This window comes from Dendrobium catenatum, unplaced genomic scaffold (assembly GCF_001605985.2).
Source record: "Dendrobium catenatum unplaced genomic scaffold, ASM160598v2 fragScaff_scaffold_1209, whole genome shotgun sequence".
In the NCBI taxonomy this organism is placed as follows: domain Eukaryota; kingdom Viridiplantae; phylum Streptophyta; class Magnoliopsida; order Asparagales; family Orchidaceae; genus Dendrobium; species Dendrobium catenatum.
Genome location: NW_021319671.1, coordinates 1,225,498 through 1,248,791, shown reverse-complemented (window position 1 = coordinate 1,248,791; position 23,294 = coordinate 1,225,498). Strand labels below are relative to the sequence as shown.

Here is a 23,294-nt window from a genome sequence, read left to right as displayed (position 1 = left end):
AAGATATTGAACTAATACTATAATGTTAGTCATAAGTACTTACTTTGGTGCACTCCTCTACATGAAATGGAGTGCCTTGATTTCCCCTTAGTTCTTCTATATAAGCTTAAGTAGTCTTTGAAAGTGAATAGTATTATCCTTAAACTTTTATCTAGTGCTTTCCTATCTTTTTGAGTGGCTTGACATCCTTTAAATTCTTCTTGATGCTTTGATATTAGCAAGTCACCTTAGTATGAGGATTTTATGAAATTTTGTTGATTATAAACATTGCATTTAATCATGAAGTTCAGTTGATGGTATGGCTAACTAAGGAACAATCATTGAAGTAAATAATAAAAGAGTGAGCAATGTTTAAGGCTATTATTAAAAATACCACAAGTTAAGATATTTGAGGCATCTGCAATTGTCTTACATATTAGTTGTGGAACTATTGTTGAAAAAATAACATTACAAAATTTTATATGAATATTATAAATTTGTCCCATCCAAAATAAATCCAATAATTTTCTTATAACCACACACTATCATATTAAAAGAAAATTTTGTGTATCATACTGCACTCATCTCAAAGTAAATCAAAACTTTAGCGATCGAATCAAAACATAATTATTTCAAAAAAGTCTCTTTCTCAACACAATTTTTTCTTTTGATAAAATAATAAAAAACCATAGCCAAGATCTATAAATAACTTGAGAAAATGTATTTTTAATCACCACTCAAAGAAGAACACGTGCTTGGCTGACTAGATAAACACTCTGCCTCCATAGATGTCAAACTTTATCACAGTTAACCAATCAGTTTTCTAATCACTAGCAGATGTAAATCAATTAGTTTATTCTACACAGATCAGACCCACCCATGACCCATTAATTGTCTCTTAGTTATCAGATCAAGGAATCAAAAGACCAATTTCTTATTTCATGATGGAGAATAAGCTAAAAAATACACTACGATTAAAGTGAAGAAATAAAATGCAGATCAGAAGTTGTATTATTAAGACCTTTAATGGAAGCCACATTAAGAGCTAGATCCTGCAGTAATGGTAGAGAATTAGGAGGAAAATGGGTATATTATATAGTTATCAACCATTAAAAAAAGTTCATAATGCTGCAGGTACAATAGCAGAAGATTGAAAGAGATGAATGCAGGATCCAGAGAAGGAATTTTTTATTGTATATAGTGGCCGAGCGATTATTCTGTGCGGACACCGGACGAAAGAACTGTCCGTTTCCGCGCTCGGTACCAAGTGGTACCGAGTGCGGTACATTTTTTAGATGATGTGGCGCAGTTTTATTGGTCTCCGGATGAATCCGGACCCGCACGTAATAATTTTTAGGTAGTGAAGAGGGAGAAAGTCATGGGGCCAGCCTTACTATATGCCATGAATGCCTTCCTTCCACCTCTCTCAGAGAGTACTGAAGCCTGCACAAGGGCAAATAATATTGGCATTTAGAGAATGTCAGATTCATTTAATAAAAATAAATGAATGATTGGAACTTTAAGATGATGATGAATTTCAGTAGGAAGGTGTAGAGATCTGACCGGTCATGTAGACGAGAAGTTTGTCCTTGCCAAAATTCAAAAAGGATTGGTTTAAGGCGATATCCTCCCCAGTAATCTGGTTTAGGAATAACACTCCTGAAGAAGCACAAGATTCAAATAAAGAAGTCATGGCGATATTTCGATTTGCTTTGTTTTGTTTTCATTTTTAGTACACAAATCATAAAAAGAAAATATGATCTATTTTTAGTAAACACTTATTAAATTGAAAACTTAAGAACAAAATACAGCATGACCATGAAAAAATTATTAGTAAACATTTATTTTTAAGCAATTGAGCTCACTCCAACAAGCTCAACAAGTGGATAGCTCCTTGTATCACTATAAAAATTATTATTGAAGGAACATGCAAGTCACATGTGATACCCTGACAATCTTCATTTGCTTAAAGTTGTGCAAAAACTGTCTCAATAATGTGGCTTAAAGCATTTATGCCATTAAGGATTAAGACAGTAATAAGAGGGTGGAAGTTGAACTGGAAACGCACAAACTAGTTATCTGAAGAGCATTCCTTTGCTTTTTGTGATTGGACCTCCACCCTGTTATTTGCAGCTGATTCTCTAAATCTAAGGAAATCTTTGGCAGAGATGGGAATCACATTACATGGAACGTTATCAAAATATCAAATTAGTTGACGAATGTGATGCTACTAATGGAATAACCCAAGATATGAAAAGAGTCTATCTTGATGGGCAACATGGATGCCTATGGCAGTACAGTTGAAATCTTCGTATTCATAGGCCAAGGGCTAGAAAGACTTGAACTGAAATCAAATTAAGACCTGAGTTACGCAATCGCATTAACAAAATTTATGTAAAAACAACTCAACTCGTTCATTTATAGCCCTAACGTTTCATATATTGTTGTTGGTTGAAAGCAATATTCCCTTTTCATTACAGACAAATTCAATTCCAAGAAAGTACTGAATTGTCTAAGATGATAAAACAACTCAACTCGTTCATTTATAGCCCTAACGTTTCATATATTGTTGTTGGTTGAAAGTGCAATTAAATTTTATCAAGTGCAATTAAATCGCATTAAGTTTCTTTTGTATTAAGCATCAATCATCCATTGTGTGATTTTTTGTGATCCGTAACTTGTTGCTTGTTTCGAGTAGAATGTCAATTTCTTTTTGTTTAAATTAACAAATTTTATTTTTCTTTGAAAGTTGTAAATAGATTGATTTCAAAGGAAAGTTATATGTTTGCAAAATCAACCAGATCTAAATCCAAATTTCATGCTTGTGTGCATTGAAAACTATAGAATCTAAAGCGTCCTACATCAAACTCCTTTGTAACTATATAATACTTCCAACAATGATTACCATAATTATTACCAACTTCAACATATCTTTGACACACCTTTTTTCTTTATGCACACTGAATGAATTCTCATGGTACTAAATAAAATGCATTTTCAAGATAAAATAAGACCATATGAAGATCATTTTAGGTTCTCCTTATTTTTCCAATAATTTCCTTATAGCAAAAATTGCAACATTAGTGTCAAAATTTGACCCGACCTGAAATCTGACCTGGAAAAGTTTGGGTTTGGGTCAACCTGTTTATCCAAAGGGTCAGGTTCGGGTTTAAAAACTCGACCCATTTTAAAAATCAGGTGGGGTTCGGGTTGACCCGAGAACCCGACCACGACTCGACTTCAACCCGAATTTAATTAAATCCTTTGTGTTTCAATATTTGTATAACAATGTAAATGTAATACTGTAATGTATATTAGTATTTAGTAAATGCAATTTATGCTTTACATTTTTTTTTATAAATGTAAATATGTAATTTATAATTTAACAATTAGTGTTAGTATTTTGTAAATGTAATATAAGTTCATTTATAGTTGCTCAAATAATCAAATAATTATACTTTAGTATTATGCATTTTAATAGAATTACTTAAATAAATGTGAAATAGCAAAAATGACAAAAAAATGGAAAAAAAATCGGGTTGGTGTGTCATTTCGGGTTGACCCGAACCCGAACATGGTCGGGTTCAAGTTTGAATTTCTGACCAATTTCTATAACCGGGTCGGGTTCGAGTCGAGTCAACTGGCAGCAAGTCAAATTCGGGTTTAACCCGACCCGACCCGAAGATCCATTTTGACACCCCTACACATTATTGGATCTTATAGCATTAAACTAAGTTAATTCTTCAATATCAGTATAATATTGTCTATGTATACATTCCATAACATCAATGTATGATTCATAAGTTAAATTCCCTTGTAATTTATATGAACTTAAGCATACTTTTCTTTGGTCATTTGACATCCTCTTAATAATAAGAATTATGTTAAAAAGATTGGTTAATCAAACTAGTCCAATATAACTCATAACTCTTTAAATCTAAATGGTATCTCATATGGATCCAAAATTTTAACTTTATTTATATTCTTCAAAGTAACTCAACTTTACTTTTTTTTAACAATCTATAATGTACTTTGTTATGTACTTAAAATGCTCTTACGAAAAAATTTCTTTCTTAAAATTTTCATTTAATAATTTCATAAATTGCATATCATATACTTGGAATTTTATTCTGCCAGTCAAAATCCTTTCCTTCCTAAAAATTCATTCAATTCTTACTTCTTATTTCAACAACTATCTTCATCTATTACAACTAGCATACGCCATAAAAAAAAAAAAAAAGGCCATACCAACATAACTTACACTGAAAATCCACTGTAAACATATCCATAACAAAAAAAAAAAACACAAACAGGCTTGATGTTTATCCTTTGATTATCCCATCGTGATTTAAAATCCTTTGATCACTCCAAAATTTCTAAAACTAATAAATCCTCCTCCATAGATATCTTAAATAGCTTCACCATATACCCTTGACATGTAATTTCCTTGATGCACATGAATCCACTCTCATTCTTACTGTACACTCATATACATTCTCAATATTAATAAAAATCATATCAAGATCGTTTTTTTCTCTCTATATTGTTTCATTAATACACAAAAATTGGATCTATGATAAATTTTTCTAGTAAAAAACCAATTTGCTTCTTAGACAACAATGTAATTTTCTAAGCAAATCTTCAATTGTCTTCTCCCATAAATTTATTGTACAACTCATAATATGATTCCCTTATTATTATTATGACAATCTTGACTGCATTTGTTCCTAAATTCTAGGACCAAAATATTTCTTATGCAATCATTTGGCATCTCTTGGCATTTAGCATTAAGCCACGAAACTTCAAAAATTGCTCAGCTTACAATTGTCAGCATACCATAAGCCAATTCCTAGCTATCTGCTTTTTCCCCCCTCAACTACAAATCACATAAAACATTGTACTTCTACTTCCGCCAGTACGGCCTACTTATAGGCCAAACAACAAAGCCTTAAAGATCATGATTAAATTTTCTTGACTGATACCTATTAAATAGTTTGTTAATACTCTTCAGACAGAAGTTTTTCTTTCTCTGTTTAGGAAGAACCAGCAAAAAAAATTGAGCAAAAGAAATGCCATGGACAAATCAAGTATATATTGAATACTAACCCATCAGAATATTTAGCTTCTAGTTCCCGGTATGCTTCATGCAGCACTTCTCTTCCAGAAAGAGGTGTACTCTAACGGATAATGCAGTTAATTCGTTTGTTAATTTGTTATTAAAAAAAAAAACTCGGAATGGCATTTCAGAAAGGTGAAAAGTAACCTGCTTGCTGACAATAGCTCCAAGTTGACTTCCAAGAGGGCGACTGTGAAAGTATTTTTCAGATTCTTCAAAAGAAACCCTCTCAACACTTCCTTCAACTCTCACCTACAAAAATGTACTTTACCATATAAACATATAACATTCGATTATGATGACTTCTGCAACTTACCTACACAGAAATACCTCAAAATACAAATCTTATATCTTATTTCCATCAGAAGACATCAAGTGAGGAAACCACACCTGGTTCCATAGAGTTCCCTATCTCATAGTTTTACTAATAATAATCAATTGAATCACAACAAGACTAACTAGGAGGAATAGAAGGTTGACAAGAAAAGGAGAGAATTGATTTAATGTTTTTCATTTCAATATGTACAAAATATACACAATTGAATAGAGAAAATATAAAATCAGAGAATATAATTAATTATAAAATAACTATAATAATCCAGGGATTGATGAGTAGACAGTAGAGATCCTACAAAATAATGAGGTAGCAACGGAAGAGGAAGGAAAAAGGGCAGAAGTCTTCATGAGTGTGGGTCCTAGCTGACAAAAATTATGGCATTTCACACTCCCCTCAAATACATAAATGAATATCATCCATTCCAAGCTTGTTTGATAATATCTTAAAGATTTACCCTTGATAATCCTTTAGTGAGAATGTCAACCAGTTTTTCACGTGTTTATGAGAGTAGTATAGATTAGACCACTATTAAGCATCTCCTTTATAAAGTGTCTATGTACTTCAATATGCTTTGTAAGGTCATGTTGTACGAGATTTTGTGTAATATTGAAAGTTGGCTTGTTATCACAATAGAGCCTCATAAAATCATTTCATTCAACTTTTAAATCTTTCAAAATATTTTTTTGCAATAGCAATTCATAGAATTCTAGTATTAAAGATTTAAAATTGGCTTCTACGTTAGAGTTTGCTAACACAATTTATTTTCTACTTTTCCAAGTCACCAGATTGTGCAATATCCTAAAGATAACATCCTATCAACTAAATAGAACCGCATAATAATCATCTATGCATGCTTCAAGAGTTACACCCCACCACCCACTACGAGTGCAAACGAGTCGAGCAACTCGAGTCAGGCCTAACTCGAGCTTGAACTCAAGTCGAGCTCGAGCTCGACTCTTGCCACTGAAAATGAGCTCTTCGAGTGGCTCGATTCAGGCCTAACTCGAGCTCAAACTCAAGTTGAGCTCGAGCTTGACTCGTGCCACTGAAAATAAGCTTTTCGAGCGGCTCGATTCAACGGTTCTAGCATGTAGAGGCCAATTTACGGACGTGGCTCGCACACGCAAAGGCCAGTTCACCTTCATCAATTCACATGTGCTTCACTGATTAGCCTTCCGCTGTTTGCTCTCACTTTGTCAGTTCATCATCATTGGTTTGCAAGCGCTTCACTAGCCTGCGTGCCGCGGATCGCCAGTTTGTATGCGCAAACTTGTTTCCCCAGTTCAACTTCCACACTTCGCCTGTTCACCTTCTACCTTCCGAACCGCTTGACGAGTAATCAAGCCGAGTATCATTAGGATCGAACTCAAGCTCAATAATCCAACGAGCTCGAAATTCTGCTCGAGCTCGAAACTTCATAAGCTTGAAATTCTACTTGAGCCTTTCGCAAGCGCCCAACTGGTTTGCCTTTTGTGGTTTGCACGCGCTTAACCAGCTTGCATGTCGTGGTTTGCCAGTTTGTACACGTAGACGTGATTCGCCATTTGGCCTTCCACGCTTCGCCAGTTTTTCTTTCTGCCTTCCGCCTTTTGAGTCGCTCGATGAGTAATCAAGCCGAGTATAATCTGGAATATAGGTTCCCTTACATGAAAATTAATGAAATAATATATATTTTGATTCATAGGAAGATAAATATTCTATACATTCAGGAAACTAAATGAATTGGAGGGAATGCTAAGGAGATTGATAGTTTATGATTTAAACTATGGTATTCTAGGAGTCATACTATAAATGATATATGTGTGATTATTGATAAGAGTTTGAAGGATAATATTGTAAAATTAATAGAATTATACATTTAAAGATTGTTGTTGATGCTAAGATTTTAATATTATAAGTGCTTATGCTTCTCAAGAAGGCTTGGATTTGTGTTCAAAATTAAAATTTTAGAATGACATAGAAAAATTAATACAAAAGATACCTCTTGAAAAAAAATGTTTTTATTAGAGACGATTTAAATGGACATGTTGCTAGAGATGTAGATTGATTTTAAAAGCATTCATATTGGCTATAGGTTTTGAGTGACTAACGAATGTGGTAAGACCATATTAAATTTTTCTATAACATATGATTTTGCAATTGCTAATATCTTATTTAAGAAAAATGATAAGCATCTCATCACTTATAAAAATGGATATAATAAAACTCTCATTATTTTTTTATAACAAAAATAGATCATTTAGATTGCAAAAATTATAAAGTTATTCCGAGTGAAAGTTTATCTACACAACATCACTTATTAATTTGAGACTTTAAGATGAAGGGGCAGAATATAAAAAATAAAGCAAAATATTGTTCTAGGATTAAATGGGAGCGTTTAAAAAATATTAACAAAAATATTTTTGAGAATAAGATTCTAGATCTTAAAATTTTGTTTTGCATGAGAAAGCTAATATTATGTGGAAAAAATAGCTAGAATATTAATAATGTTACAAAAATGTGCATGGAGTATCAAAAGAAAAAGCTCATACTAGTAAAAATAGTTTGTGGTTGAGTTAAAATGTGCAAGAAAAAAAAATAGCAATTACAAAATTAGCTCATCAAGCTCGATTCATGAGCCATTTATCGAGCCGAGCTCAAGCCAACCCACAAGCCGGCTTAACTTACTAACACCCCTATAGTTGGACCTGTTAATATTCTAATACAGGTGTGGAAATGCTTAGGAGATGAAAGAATTTCTTGTCTTACTAAACTTTTTATTATTATTTTAAGGATTTAAAAGATGTCAGATGGGTTGAGAATGAGGTGTTGATTCCTATTTTTAAGAATAAAGGTGATGCACAAGATTGTTTGAATTATAGAAGAATTAAATTAATGTGTCATACTTTAAAACTACTGATGTAGTAGATTGATGAAAGAAATGGATATGCTTGAAGGGATACAAAATCAGGGAACCAACACAAGCTCAAAGGCTTTAAAAAGGTATATTATTATCCTATCATCTCTTTTTCTCCTTAGAACTATATATACCAAGATAAGAAGTTTCTAGAAAGCAAATAAATAAGATGCTCCGCATCATACTCTCCTTATGTCAAATGAACTCGACTTCATCGAGATGCGTCGTTGGAAGGGAGAAAGGTGTAGGAAACATGAGCAATCCTCCTGGATCAAAAATTTTACGTCTTCAATACATGTCCGCAAGCTTATTAAAACGAGTCCAGACTTCTAATGCCTTAGCCAATGTGATTCCACCCTACATGGAGTACAACCATACCCAATAATATGGAATGCTTGCTGTACCCATGGAATTAGTTCCATCATTTGTTCTAGACTCTTTTCCCTAAACTCTAGACCTTCTATAGCTATGCCATCATCTGTAAGAATGCCACCTGTAGCTATCCAATATTATGGCATTCCAACTGATCGACAAACCGCCACCGACTTCTTGACACCAGGTCTGAAAGGATCCTTAATGCCCATAATTCCAATACATGTGTACCCGTCATAAGGGATTTGTTGATTAGCTGAGAAATCAACTTCAACCCTCATATTCTTTCAATTGTATCCTCAAGGAAAAGTGTGTTCAGAGATGATTGGTTGTTGCATCATCAAGGGAAACAACATTACCTGCAGCATCTGAAACCTTGTTACAAGAAATCAGAACTATTTCAGAGGCACCTGTACAGTGGGCTCGGTATCCTCCTTGAATAAGCTTAATTGCTTTACGCTCTAATATAAAATCACCTCCTAGAGATAAGCCAATCTTCCCAATGATTGTGGAAAATCCATTCAGCTTAACCTGTAAAGGAGTTTCATCATCTCCTCCTTCACTAAGTGTGGCCATCAACTTACCCCATTGAGTTCTCATGCCAATAGTTGTTACCAACTTTTACATGATCCATCCTGAACCTTTGTTCCAGACAGGAGAAAAGGATTTTCTGCAGTTATGGCAACAGGTTCAATCTCCCCTGATAAACTTGACTCATCAATAGGTTCACGCTTGGGATCACGGACAACGGATGGTGGTTGATTCAGTATTTGGTCGCGTGCTGGAAGCGAGCCAACCGCCTCGAGTGGCACACGCAGGAACGGAATGGGGTTGGGATTAGCGGTCACAGTGATAATATAAGCCGTTCTTGCTACATAATAAAGGAATACAAGAGTGTACTGGACATGCGGAAGCGAGGTTGAGCAAAGGAAGGAATGCAAAGTAGGCGAATTTGGAGGTAGAAGCAGGGTCGGGTGCGCTGGAGGCGCTCAGATCTAGGATCGGGGTGGGTTCGTGTGTTCGGGAGGCGTAGGAGGTCCGAAAAATCGCTCTCCCTAGACAATATCTATATGAGCGGCGGAAGGATCGCAATGGAGTAGGGTTGGTTGTGCAGGCGCACTAGAGGAGCTGAGGAGCAAAGGCACCAGTATGATTGCCGACATTCTTATTCTCTCTATCAAACAGATGAAATTAGAGTATAAATCATCAATTCGATCGAGCGATTCACTCATTTGAGCTGCCCAAAAGGATTTATGGCTTTGATCATCATCGTCAGCACATCTTCTTTGGTATCAATCATCATCAACAACCCATCTCTGACTTCGATCGTCGTCGACAACCCATTTCTTCGACACTCCGTCATTCCTCATAAGCTCTAAGCTATGATACCAACTGATATAGTGGATCAAAAGAAAGAAATGAATTTGCTAGAAGGGATACAAAATCAGGGAACCAACACAAGCTCGAAGGCTTAAAAAAGGTAAAATATTCTCTTATCAGCTTTTTTTCTCCTTACAACAGCCATATATAACAAGCTAATAAGTTTCTAGAAAGCAAATAGGTCATTTAATCTTAAGACACTTTTTATTTAAGATGTTCTACATCAACTATGGGAGAGAGTTACAGAGCATAGATTACGACATGATACTAATGTTTCTCAAAATCAATTTGAACTCATGCCGGGTAGGTCTATTATGGAAGTTATACATTTATTGAGAGGTTTGATGGAGAAGTATAGAGAGAATAAGGAGGGTCTGCATATGATATTTATTGATTTAGAGAAAGCAAATGATAAAGTTCCAAGAGAAGTGCTATGGAGTTTTAGAAAAAAAATGTGTTAATAATGCTTATATTCAAGTCATTAAGGATATGTGTGTAGGAACTGTTAAATGTGTTCAAACACAAGGTGGCTTGACCAAGTATTTTTCCTATTTCTATTGGATTACATCAAGTATCAACCTTAAGCTCATATCTTTTTGCTTTAGTCATGAATGTTCTCACTGACATTTGCAAGAGTTTGTACCCTAATGTATGCTTTTTCATTATGGTATTCTTCTTGTTGATAAGACTACAGAGGGAGTTGAAGGTAACCTTGAATTATGAGGTCAACCTTAGAGTCTAAAGGCTTTCCTTTGAGGAGATCTAAAATTGAATATATGGAGTGTAATTTTAGTAATAATAGATATAGTGGGGAGATTGTGACTTTGGGCGATCAAATCATTAATAAGAGTACACGTTTTAGATATATTGGGTCTATTGTTTAGAGTGATGGTGAAATAGATGGGGATATTATTAGTAGTATTCAAGTCGGATGGTTGAAGTGGAAGAATGCATCGGGCTTGTTGTGTGATAGAAAAGTCCCTATCAAACTTAAGGGAAAATTCTATAAGATGGTAGTAAGACCTGCAATGCTTTAGTGTGCAGAATGTTGGCCATTAAAAGAGAAGCATAATATTAAGTTAAGTGCTACAGAGATGAGGATGCTTAAGTGGATGAGTGGCTTTACTCTTAGACACAGGATACTAAATGAGCATATATGTGAAAAGGTCAAAGCAGCTCCAGTGGATGATAAGATTAGAGAGAGCCGCCTTAGATGGTTTGGTCACATAAAACGGTGGCCTTCCGATGACCCGGTTAGGAAAGTTGATGTATTAGATTTGACTTATGTTAAGAAAGGTGGAGGTAGACCTAAAAAGACTTGGCTAGAAAATATTAGAGATGAACTTTCTTTATTAGATTTAGATGAGAATTTGATTCTTAACAGGTCACAATGGAGAAAAATGATTCATGTAGCCGACTCCACGTAGTGGGATAAAGGTTTGTTGTTATTGTTTTTTATGATGACAAGAATTGAACAGAATTGGTGTAATATTTTTCATTTCAACATGTACAAAATATATAATTCTAAAAAAGCATCTAACAGAAAAATATGAAATTAGGGAATAAAATTAATTGCAAATAATCATAAACATCCACAAATTGATGAATAGTCAGTAGGAATCTCACGAATCAATGAGATCAGAGTAAAAAGGAAGGAAAGGGAGTGAAGATTTTGATAATTATAGGTCCCAATTGGTGGAATTATACAGGAATTTCCCAAAGGATAATGAAGTTCTTCTCTAAGCTTTCTACCATGCAATTATGATAAGAACCTGAAGTATTTCAAGAAATAAAAGGAGCTTTAAAGGTCATGTTTGCATATGTACAAGCATAGGCAACTTATTTGTCCATAACTATTAATAGATCCCCTCCCTCATCTCCCTCTTAGCTTTTTACTAAGAAAAAAAGACTAGATAATCCCATTCCACTTTCAGTTTTCAGAACAAGAAAAGCCTCGCATACTACAGAAAAACAGAGCGACCACAAGATGGCACCACTGGCAAGCTATGTGATACCTCATAAAGAATGCTAAACTTAGCTTCAAGTAGTTCCAATAAAAAGGTCGAACGAAATATCACTTAAGAGCAGAAAACAAACAAACCCTGGCGGTAAGTGACTTCAATTATAAAAGAAGTGCCTTCTAAAGATAAAGTATACTAAACCTGTCGGTTCAAAGAATTCCAATGAAAAAGAAGAGCAGCAAACGGATTTTCAGACAGATCTTGAGCTTTACGGCTTCCATAATTGGTATACCTAAACAAAATAAGATAAAATCTCATAGAAATAATTCTTTGTAAAATGTTTTCCAGCTCTTTTGTGTCTCGCATTAGAAGAAACAATTAGCGGAAATCGAAAGTTAATAAAACCATATTAATCAAATAAAAGGGCAGACTAACCAAACAAAGCCTTGTTTGTTCACTCCTTTTAGAAGAACCATCCGTGATGAACTGCCAGCAACACAAATTAAGTTTCTTGTGAACATATAATGCATAACTCAAGGTAATTGATTTATCTTAGAAATGACAAAATTTTAATCTAGGAGAACGAAATAAGAAGCTGAAAGTTTACATTTTGCCATCTTTGCTGGAGGTTGATAAGGCCATGGCATTAGGCTCTCGTAAGCCAGCTGCAACAGCTTCATCAAACCACTTGCAGAACTACAAGCAATACAGTCTTTTATAATTTAAGCAAACAAGCTATCAGCGTTAGGGTAAAACAGTTCAAAATAGCATATCTATCAAAGCTGGATGGTTTCTCACATTTATTACAATAAGATGGTAAAAAACTCAAATGATATGCAAAAATTTTTCCATGTTTGTCTGAACCAGTTCAGAAGTCTGCAAATTACATACCTGATCAGTAGGATCCGCCAACACCTGATTTTCCAGTAGCTCTGGAGAAACATAGTTTTCCCTTAGAGCTGAGATGTTAACTTTAGGAGCCTTTCCAATTCTCACACACATGGAAGTGCCAGGATACGCAGGAAGCCGGAGAACAAACTTATCTTTGATAGATGGAGGCACAAATCTGCCACCTAAAAAGTGATGAGGACCAGCAAACTTCTTCGCACAAAGCTTTGGAGCTGTTAATGATACCTGGATAGCTCACAGTGGAAGTAAATAACAATATGCAAGAAGGAATGCAATAATTGACTTTGCAAAAATTAAAATAAAATATGAAGCGGGATCTATGACAAAGTAGACTATGTCATTACAGAAATTTCACATCAGAAGCTAACCAGCATGTCAGGTTTGATCCCTTCACCATTGATATCTCCTTCTTCAACATGCCAACCAGACGGGATATCAACAGAAATTACGGCAGGTGAGCTCCTTGTATTTTTTTCAATGTCGTTCAACAAAGCAATCCTTTGGATAAGATAATCAAAAGGTGGTCTTGGAGCACCTGAATTACATTTGGAAATATTACTTAACAATTGCTTTAGCGTTGGAATCAACACATACAGAAATTCAAATGTATCATACATTCACTAACTTATAAATATGAAAAGGAATTACTCGCCATTTGTGCCATCAGAGTAAAATTTTGTTCAATTCCAGTGATAGACTAAATGACTTTTGCACTGTTATGTAGAAAGAAATCAGTTCTCCTTAGGGGTGCGAGTCAAGCCGTCTCATGAGCCGGCTCAGGCTCGACTCATTAACAAGCTCAAGAGTCGATGTGGGCTCCCAAAATTCACGCTCTCGCCTCCCCTGCTTTTCGGTGGAGTTTTAACAAATTAAGTTATTGGGTAAATTTTCGTAAGGCAGACTGGGTTTGAAATAAGACACTACTCAGAGATTTCGTTCTAATTTTGTGAGGCCTTTATAATTTGAATTCTAATTTTGATTAAGGCTAATCGTCAAATGAATAGATCGTATCCGTAGATACGTGATACTTAGCATATAGTAGCAGCTTTGGTTTAGGTATTTGAAATTTTGATATTTAAAATTTAAAATTTCACCATCTTGCACTAAAAGCGGACGGTGGGAGGAGTGATGATGAGTCCAATCAAAATCCCATGGTTTCGCCATCCTAGGCCATCGTGGTCCCTGATCTACTTAGTCATGGTCCAAACGTACCTGATAAACCTAAGGTGAGTGTTTGTCTAATGGGACAAATTTGAACCCACCTTAGCTAACAGAGGGCTTTGTGCCCTACCGATCGTATCCTATTGATTCATATCTCAATAGTTTAGTGTCATTGGGGAGCATGTGGGTGCTGGCCATGACCGTAATTTAGTGGTGTCATTTGGTGGCGAACCACCTGGTACAGAGGGCTTTAGTCATAACCATTTACATGTAGTGATATTTAGTGATGAAACCATCGGTGTGATGCCATTTGGTGACAAAACCATTTGTTAGAGGACACGTGCCACGTCTTTGCTGGCAAGAGACTGTTTGAAAATGAATCATAGCGATATTCTCGATCAAACATTAACTCTTTATGAGCTAAAGTGATGTTTATTTATCCACCTCGACAAATTATTGTGGAGGGTTGATGAATTTTGTTTTAAGTGTTTTGATGGTTTATTTCGATTTTAAAGAATTTTAAATTTTAGTATTTTTATTTTATTTTATGAGCATTTTGGTGGCATTTTGAATATTTAGAATTAATCCCTCCGGTTGAGATATACGTTCAACATAAGCATCATCTGAGGTTTTATGAATATTTTGAGAATTTTCATGGTTTAAAGGCCTTGAAGCCTGATATGAACGTATAAAATCAAATATCCCGATCGATGCCAGGATCATATATTTGTTCATTTTTTTCAAGTTGTGTAGACACCAGTCCCATCAAGGAGAATGATTGGACTTGAACTTAGGTTCATTTCTTGACCCGCGTAACATCCTTGAACGTCATGTGTGTAAATACAACATACTCGTCGGGGCCATGCGGGTATTTAGGAGACATTTTTGTAATTATCTGTTGAACCTTGTGGACTCTATCTAATTGCTATCATAGGATCAGTTTCATTGTCAGTTATATGCTTTTACTAGTGGAATTACACACATGTTGTATTTACATATGAGGATCAGTTCTATCTAATTACCTGTCGGTTCTATCCAGAGGATCGGTTTCGACCAAACATGTGTAAATACAACAAGCTCGTTGGGGCCCATGCGGGTGTATATTCTTACAAATATACTAGTTGATGTACTTGGATGTGCGCTTTCATATTTGCGTATATACATGTTCTGTATGTGTGGGGATATTTTAAAATGTTTAATGCTGTTCAACTGTGCAAACGATCAACATTTGGGTCTGCGCAATGCTTTATGTAGAAGCCCGTAGACGCCTTCTGTCCGCTTGTAGGGATATTGCGGATCCAGTGGTCTGGCGTCACATTGAGGGTTGTTAGTTGTTTTAGGCAGGTAGGGTGTTGTGCACTAATGAATATGCTACTATCACTTGTTGGCAACTGCATTTGCCACAAGCTTGATGCCTCTTTTGCAGGCAAGTTGCTTTGCATACAAATATTCTGGTGTTATCCGTAGGCATTTGTATTTGCTACTGTTCCTCGACATTTGCTCATAGACAGCATCTAGCATCTAGTAATCACTCACATTAATAACAATTTACTAGGAAATGTGGTTATAAAAAGCCTTAACAAGATTTTACCTATAGTAGATTGTTTGGGCTGCTAACTGGGCTGGTTTTGGAGGCTTGATGGGCTGGCAGCTGGGCTTTTTGAGCGTAACGGTATGGGCTTTGAAAGTGGGCTGCTTTGGAGGGCTAAATGTGGGCTATTTGTAAGGAAAGAAGTGGGCTTCCTGTTGAGTTTTGTTACAGGCTTGGTAGAAGGAATTATAGAATGGGCTTTGGGCCTGCAGTGGGTTGTTCGGGTTGGGTTAGTCGAGGAGTGGAGAGGGAAATAAAGCTGTTGGTGGGAAGAAACACAGGAAGAGATCAGCTAGGGCAGAGGTTTGCGAACGAGGGAGGAGGAGATCGGCTGTTTGAGTGAAGATCAGAAACTAGCATGAGTTTTAGACGGCTCAGTTGAGATCGGCTACAAGTATGGGGTCCAAAATGGAAGAGGAAAAACTTGTGGCTGGATACGGCCTGGAGAGGGAAGCTGGGTGTCGGGTATAGGAGGTGGAGAGATTGATTGCAAGACCTTTGTCAGTCGAGTAGGTGAGGTCGATGGAAGGGCTTACGGAAGGCTGCTGCGTACGAATGGAGGGATGGGGAAGCAATGGGATCTGGGTTTGAGGTGGTCGGATGAGGTGCGAGATCTGGATGTGGTCTGGGAGATGTGGAATTGGGATGCGGCTGGAGCTCGGCAGTGGAAAAGATGGGAGTTGCGGCTTTGATGTTCGAACAGGGTCGGTGAAGACAGGATTGAGGTTGTGGCTTGTATGTGGGAAGGAAGTGAAGTAGCGAGAGAACCATGAAGCGAGGCTCTATTTCCATTTTAATGATGAAGGTAGAAGCAGGATCGAGGCGAGCTACGCACGTGGGAGAAAAGATGCGAATTCTGCCTCATTTTGCACAAGAAATGATTACTATAGCAGGCGGCGGATGCAACTCAAGTAGGGTTTGGGCATAGGCAGCAGTAGAGGTAACAATTTTTTTTTACTATATTATTTTTATTTTTATTTTTATTTAGGTCAACAATATACTAAGTTTTAGATCTACTCAAACGAAAGACTTTAGACTCTAAGGTTGACCTCCATTATTCAAGTTTACCTTCAACTCCCTCTCTAGTCTTATCAACAAGAAGAATATCATCAGCAAAAAGCAAAAAGCATAAACCAGGATACAACCATTTGCAAATGTTTTGTGAGAACATCAATGACTAAAGCAAAAAGATATGGACATAAGGCTGATCCTTGATGTAATCCAACTGAAATAGGAAAATAATTGGTCAAAGCACCTTTCGTTTGAACACAAATAACAGCTCCTGCGTATATATCATTAATGATTTGAATATAAACATTATTAATCTTTTTCTTTTCTAGAACTCTCTATAGCACTTCTCTTGAAATTTTATCATATGCTTTCTCTAAATCAATGAATATCATATGTAGATCCTCCTTATTCTCTCTATACTTCTCCATCAACTCTCTCAATAAATGTATAGCTTCCATAGTAGACCTACTCGGCATGATTCCAAATTGATTTTGAGAACCTATGCACCATACTTCTCTCCCATAATTTTAAAGGAAATAGTGAAAAATATTCAGAGGAAAACATAAAATGTAAGTATAGACATCATTGCATTCATTGAATGAGATGACATAAAAAATGGAAATCATGGCAATTTAATAATATAAGCACAAAGACATTAAGGTCATTAGCCTTAAATATTTTTTGGATTGTTTATAAAGATGCATATAAAAAAGAATTGAATGTGAGGAACCCTAGTGAATAATGTTATGGAGGATATTATTTTAATTGATGGAGCATCTTATTAAGTATGTAAAAAATAAGAATGAAAGAGGATATTTTTAAAAGATATGAACTTGAGGTTTGTAGAATGACAACAAATTATATGACATGTAATATAAGAGATGTTAAATTGATGATTCTAAATCAATATTGCTAGAAAATAAAATAATATTTAGATGTGAACTATTTAATTATCTTAAATTTATAAAATATAAAAACAAAGCTATAGATAAAAATACAACTGCTTGAGTTTAAAATTGATAATTATAATTAAAAAAGTACCTTGCGAGTTATATGAAGTAAAAAAAAAACATCAATAATACTTTAAGATAAATTTATAAAATAATAATTAGAGGTCTATGTTATATGGATTGAGCATTAAACAATAAATTGAGATAAGTAATTTAAATAAATTGTGGTGAAGAAAGGTGTATATAGTGAAAACTGATAATATTAAAGGGATAGCCTAACTAGCATCTATCAATATAAGGTGGCGTAAAATACACTTAGGTGCATTAGGCATGTATAATGTTGGGTGAAAAAAAAGTACTTACAAAGATGAAGATATACTATTGTATAGGTATTTGAAGTAAAATGATTCCACCAAAGATAATATGGATATAATTTATAGAAAAGACATATACTATAATTAACATCTTCTATAGCACTCAATAGAAATGAATGGAGTAGGGGTCAGTAAAACCAACTATGAAGATTTGGGATAAAGCTAATGTTTATGAGTATGTGGCACATCATTTGAACCTAATAGGCTAGTATCATTATGTCTTAACCACTTACCCTCTACTCACTATAAATAGTAATGACGATTGATGGTTACTGTTACATGCTAATCAACCTCAGCATGCTTCTCATTACATTTGGGATGTCACATAGTGAATCACTTTTGCGAAGCACCATACACTAAACATTGACTCAAAAGTTATTTCATTAATTCTAGCATGTTATTAATCGTTGTCATCCTAACCTTAGTCTTCAACCTTTTTCATCTACGTTTAAGGTTTGCATAGATGGTTTACATCAAACATAGACCTACCTCAATAAATCTTTCACTCTATAACAACAAATCACATTTTTTTTATCTATAGTTCATTTACAATCTACTCAAGCGTGATTTCATTTACCAAATTCAACTCTATATTTCAAATTTGCTCCAGCTCAGAAGCATGAAACATCTAAAAATTTGCATATGTTTTATGTATGGATCTGATAATACCATTATTTCTCATCTAGTTTCATTCATTCTTTAAGAACCTAACTTGGAGTGGAAATTGTCTCTATATCACTCAAACCTAATTTTGGCCTAATATAAACATGAACTGAGAAGGATCAAAATCAACATGGAACTTGCTTTGATACATTAATACAATCTACACTAAAAAAGAGATTATCGGTGTAAATGACCAAAACTATGAGACAAGAAGAATAATGGAGCTAGCTTACCATGAAATGAGAATCCAAACATTGCATCTACAATAATGTCAAAACGATCAGATAAATTCTGAGGTAGATCTTCAACTAACAAGAATGGTATTGATAAAGATTCCAGCTACAAAATTGCATCAATGGAGAGAGGTTTATTAGATAATGTTCAGTTTAGTTGGCTACAAATGAATCAATATCTACCTGAGTTACTAGGCCTGAATATAGCGGCTTGGCTGTACGTTTTGGATAACAAATAAAAGGCTGATAACCAAAATGATAAAGATGACGAGCAGCAACTAGACCATCGCCGCCATTATTCCCTGGACCACAGAGAACGATAACGCGGCCATTGTCATTTGAATTGTAGACCTATAACATTCGTCAACTTTGTAATTAATGAGGGTTAATCTAGAAAGCATGATACATATGAGTTATCACTAATTTAAATTCAGAGATATAATGGCCCTCTTTTAACAACAATCGATTAAGCAAAAGTAATTATTTAAAAGAGTTCAGATAATCTAAATCCTTGATAAACATCACTAGGTATGCCCCACAAAAGATCAAAAAAGATGATTATAAAAGAAAATCATTCATACATATATGTTTGGCATTAGAAATTTTTTTAGCAAACCTATTAAAACAAAAAGCATATCTGAAATTATAAGAGATAGAAGAATCTAGAAAATTTCAACAATATTTTCTTCATTGAGATACAAGAGTTGCAAAACACAATTCTTAAAAATCATCAACATTACCCTTATTCCCACTATTTGGCATTAGCTTTATAAATTATTAGTTTTCAATCATTCCTACCAAGCGTTACCCAAAGTCCTAGTCCTATTCTTCCCAAATTATTTTAAATGCTTATATTGAAGTTATTTTATAACTATCTTTTATTCTTTATAATCCTCTGATAGTAATTATATCTAATTATCTAATTAGTGCATTTTTTACTCTTCGTTATATGTAAGTTCAAATCACTTAAATCTATTTTTAATTATCTTATCATCAATATATGTTACTCCAACAATCCCTCTAACATAATCATACTTTAATTTAACTTTTCGAATTCTGTCATGCATCTTAACATTCTGTTTATATCACAGTCAATTTAGATATCAACTATTTTTAATAGCCCAATGCACGGATCCATATGTCATCACTAGATTAATTTTGATTTTATAAAATCTATCATTAAGTCATGGGGATATTCTCTTATCACTTAATTTCTCTTAATACACTTATCCATTTTAACCACTCAACTATAATAGAACTTATACCATCATTTATATCTCAATTCTTCTATATAATAAATCCCAAATTCTTTAACCGATCACACTTCTTATCTTCCGATAATATTCAATTATGATTGTTACAAAATTTTCAAATCATATACTCAATATTTGTTTTGTCAATTCTTAGATCACTAAATTCTAGATGTTTTATCTCTTGTTCGAAAGGTTCACTTATTTTAGTTAATGTATTATTGATTAGAACTTTCCCATTTGTTAAAATCAAGCACCAAGGCACCTCATAGAAAATAAAATAATGTGGCAACCATTTACAATTCGATAATTAAACGTATACTAGGTGCACCACACTAAAATCACCAATGGGCAATTCAAAGCATGCATGATAAAGGGGGTCTGGATAAATTTAAGCTAAGGCCAATAAAATTGAGAAATGCCTGAGTGTACTATGAGACGAGTAAAGGTAAATCATCAAGTTAGGCGTTTAGGAATAAGAATATTGAGATGGATGCTGCAAAGCACAAAAGGATAGATTAATAAATGATTATGTAAAAGTGACTATGGGACTAGAACCTATTAAAGATAAAGTACTGAAAAATAAACTTAATGGATTTGTGTTATGAAATGGAGAATAGAAGATGTACTTATAAAGGGGATAAAGGAGACCATACTTAAAAGTTAAAACCAAACCCAAATAGTTGAAATAATTTTGATGATGATGCTGGCATGGAGATGATAACTTATTAATATTACTTGCCCATGTCAGCTCATTCAAATGTTGAACTCAAAATATGTTGTAAACAAATGCAAATTATAAGTGATAATGTAAATTTCTGAAGAGAGTTGATAATTTATATGCCTCTTCAAGTTGCTTCAAGTTGAATGGGGATGTACTGTAGCAGGTCAAGCCTTACATCACTCCTACATAACTTCAAGTAACCTTGATATGCTCATCCGAAATTTACCAAAGTTCGAACTTTCAACAGCACATGCAACAGTGATCCGAGTAAGCAAAACACGTTAATATCTTCTTATTCCCCACCATGGTTTGAACTCTCAATTATATCCACAATAAGTGAACATGGAGTGGCTCTAGAATCACACCTCACTTGCGCCCATCCAAGTTCAGTTCCTTTAAATACGTTTGAACTTGATCTGATTATCCAAATTTAAAGCGCCAATACATATTTTTCAATGAGTTTAATTTTCGGACCATTTTATAGGGCTCCCTACAAAAAATAATTCATGAATATCATGATATGTTCTTTATCACTTCAAGTCGATCTTGATATGCATCATCAAAACTTAAATCTTCTCAGAGTTTAGCTTTCTTTAGGCTTTAATTTCCCAAAGTTTGAACTCTAAACACATTATACAACATTCAACACAAACGAATGAAAAAACAGGGTTCACAAAACCCACGTTCAAAAGCTGGCACAAGACCTGATGCTGATAAACGTTCAAGCTACTAAATGAAACAATCATGAATAAACGATTTATTTCTCTTAAGCGATGCAAAGAGAACCAAACACTAGATCGGTGTATGCACGAAAACCAGTCCCAAGATAAAAATTCGAACTTGTGAGCTGAGATATATTATAGAAAGCACCAAACTATACTTATATCAAAACAGAAGATAATGGATGAACGTCACCTCAGCAATCGATGCAGCAACGCTCAACCCCGCCAATTCCTGTAATAAGCAAGCAAGATAGCCTAAGTTAAACTCTACCGCGATAGAAATAATGAAAGTGCGAACGGTGTCTTAATCTTCCAATTACAAAAGCAGGAGGAACGGACCATCAATTGGTCGACGCTGAAGCCAAGAGAACCCATGAGGATCTCATCAATCTCCGCGGCCTCCTTCTGTGTGAGATAAGATATGCTCTCCTCCCCCATTTCAACCCCAAGGGAGAAACAGCGGCGCGACGGAGGACACTGTGAAAGCGATGAATAAGCTGGCCTCCCGAAAATCGAAAGAGGAAGGGAATAATGCCAAGGTGTTGCCCGGCGAAGAACACGGACTGAAGCGGCGGTGTCGGCGGCTTCGATAACTGTGGCGGTTGAGTGAGGGATTAGAAGCTTGATAGATTGGGAGAGGCTGGAGGACATACTTCGAAGGGCTTTGGGCCTTAACATTCTGATATTTTTAGGAGGGTTCAAACATTCTCTAGAATCTGAAAGTACTGCGGTTTTTTTTTTTTTGAAATATTTTGATAAATATTTTTTATAGGTCATACAAAAATTATCTTGATCGGTTACGAATCTCGAGACAAAAATCAAGTTGAAAACTTCAAAAATTAAATCCGGGAACACATGAACTCCGATTTCAGCAAACTTACAGTCAAATTGAGCGTCTCGGAAATACGAACCCAGCGACACCAAATTCGACCCAATCTGAGCCCAAATAGGTCCGAATCAAGGACCTGAAGCGCTGTTGGAAGGTTCAAAACGCAATTTGAGTTACCAAACGGTCTCCGATTTTAACGAGCTTATACTCTAATCGAGCGGCTCGATGAGACGAATCTAACGAGCCCAATATCTCTAAATTCCGACATCATTAAGGCCTCCAAATGTCCAACGAACGGTGCATGATCAAAGGATTCGATATCAGCCGTCAATTCAAACCACTCTCAATTCACCCCTGATCTCAAGCCTATTTACGGGCTATGACACTCCAGAAAAACTATAAATAGAGCCCTCATTCTACACAAAGGGACTCAGGTGAAGAGAGAGGTGAAGAGAGAGAAGAAGAAGAGAAGAAGAGGAGAAAGGGAAAAAGCAGAATCCTCTCCTCCTCGACCACCGCCGGAGTTCATCCTGCCACCCGAACAAGTCGGGATTATGCATGATAATTTCGGGAGAATGCATGAATTCGGCCCAACTTTCCACGTGATGCTGAAATTCTTCCTAATTTACAACAGAGTTCCCTCCTGACGCCGAAATTCCGCCCAAGTGAAGCCGGAGTTCTCCTCTGCCACCAACAGACGTCGGACTTCTACCCGACGTCGGACCTTCACTCTTCGCCAAGTTTCTACCCGATGCCGAACTTCTACCGGTTATCGAACTTCGATGGACGTCTATGCAAAGATGGATTTCTTTCCTTTGTTGGACTTCCACCTGACG

At 35.3% G+C, this 23,294-nt stretch overlaps 1 protein-coding gene across 1 annotated transcript; it reads right to left on the bottom strand.

The window, feature by feature from the left end:
* Positions 1-776: 776 nt before the first annotated feature.
* LOC110101582 (pyridoxine/pyridoxamine 5'-phosphate oxidase 1, chloroplastic) lies at positions 777-22,328 on the bottom strand. The gene is made up of 14 exons (XM_020829546.2): positions 21,969-22,328; positions 21,823-21,861; positions 19,117-19,284; positions 18,934-19,039; positions 13,319-13,485; positions 12,933-13,175; positions 12,649-12,737; positions 12,477-12,527; positions 12,243-12,333; positions 5,243-5,347; positions 5,086-5,156; positions 1,543-1,638; positions 1,374-1,422; positions 777-1,031 (listed from the first exon to the last, which is right to left on the bottom strand). The coding sequence occupies exons 1-14, from the start codon at positions 22,305-22,307 to the stop codon at positions 954-956; spliced, it is 1,692 nt and encodes a 563-aa protein (XP_020685205.2). The 5' UTR covers positions 22,308-22,328; the 3' UTR covers positions 777-953.
* Between the last annotated feature and the right edge of the window lie 966 nt (positions 22,329-23,294).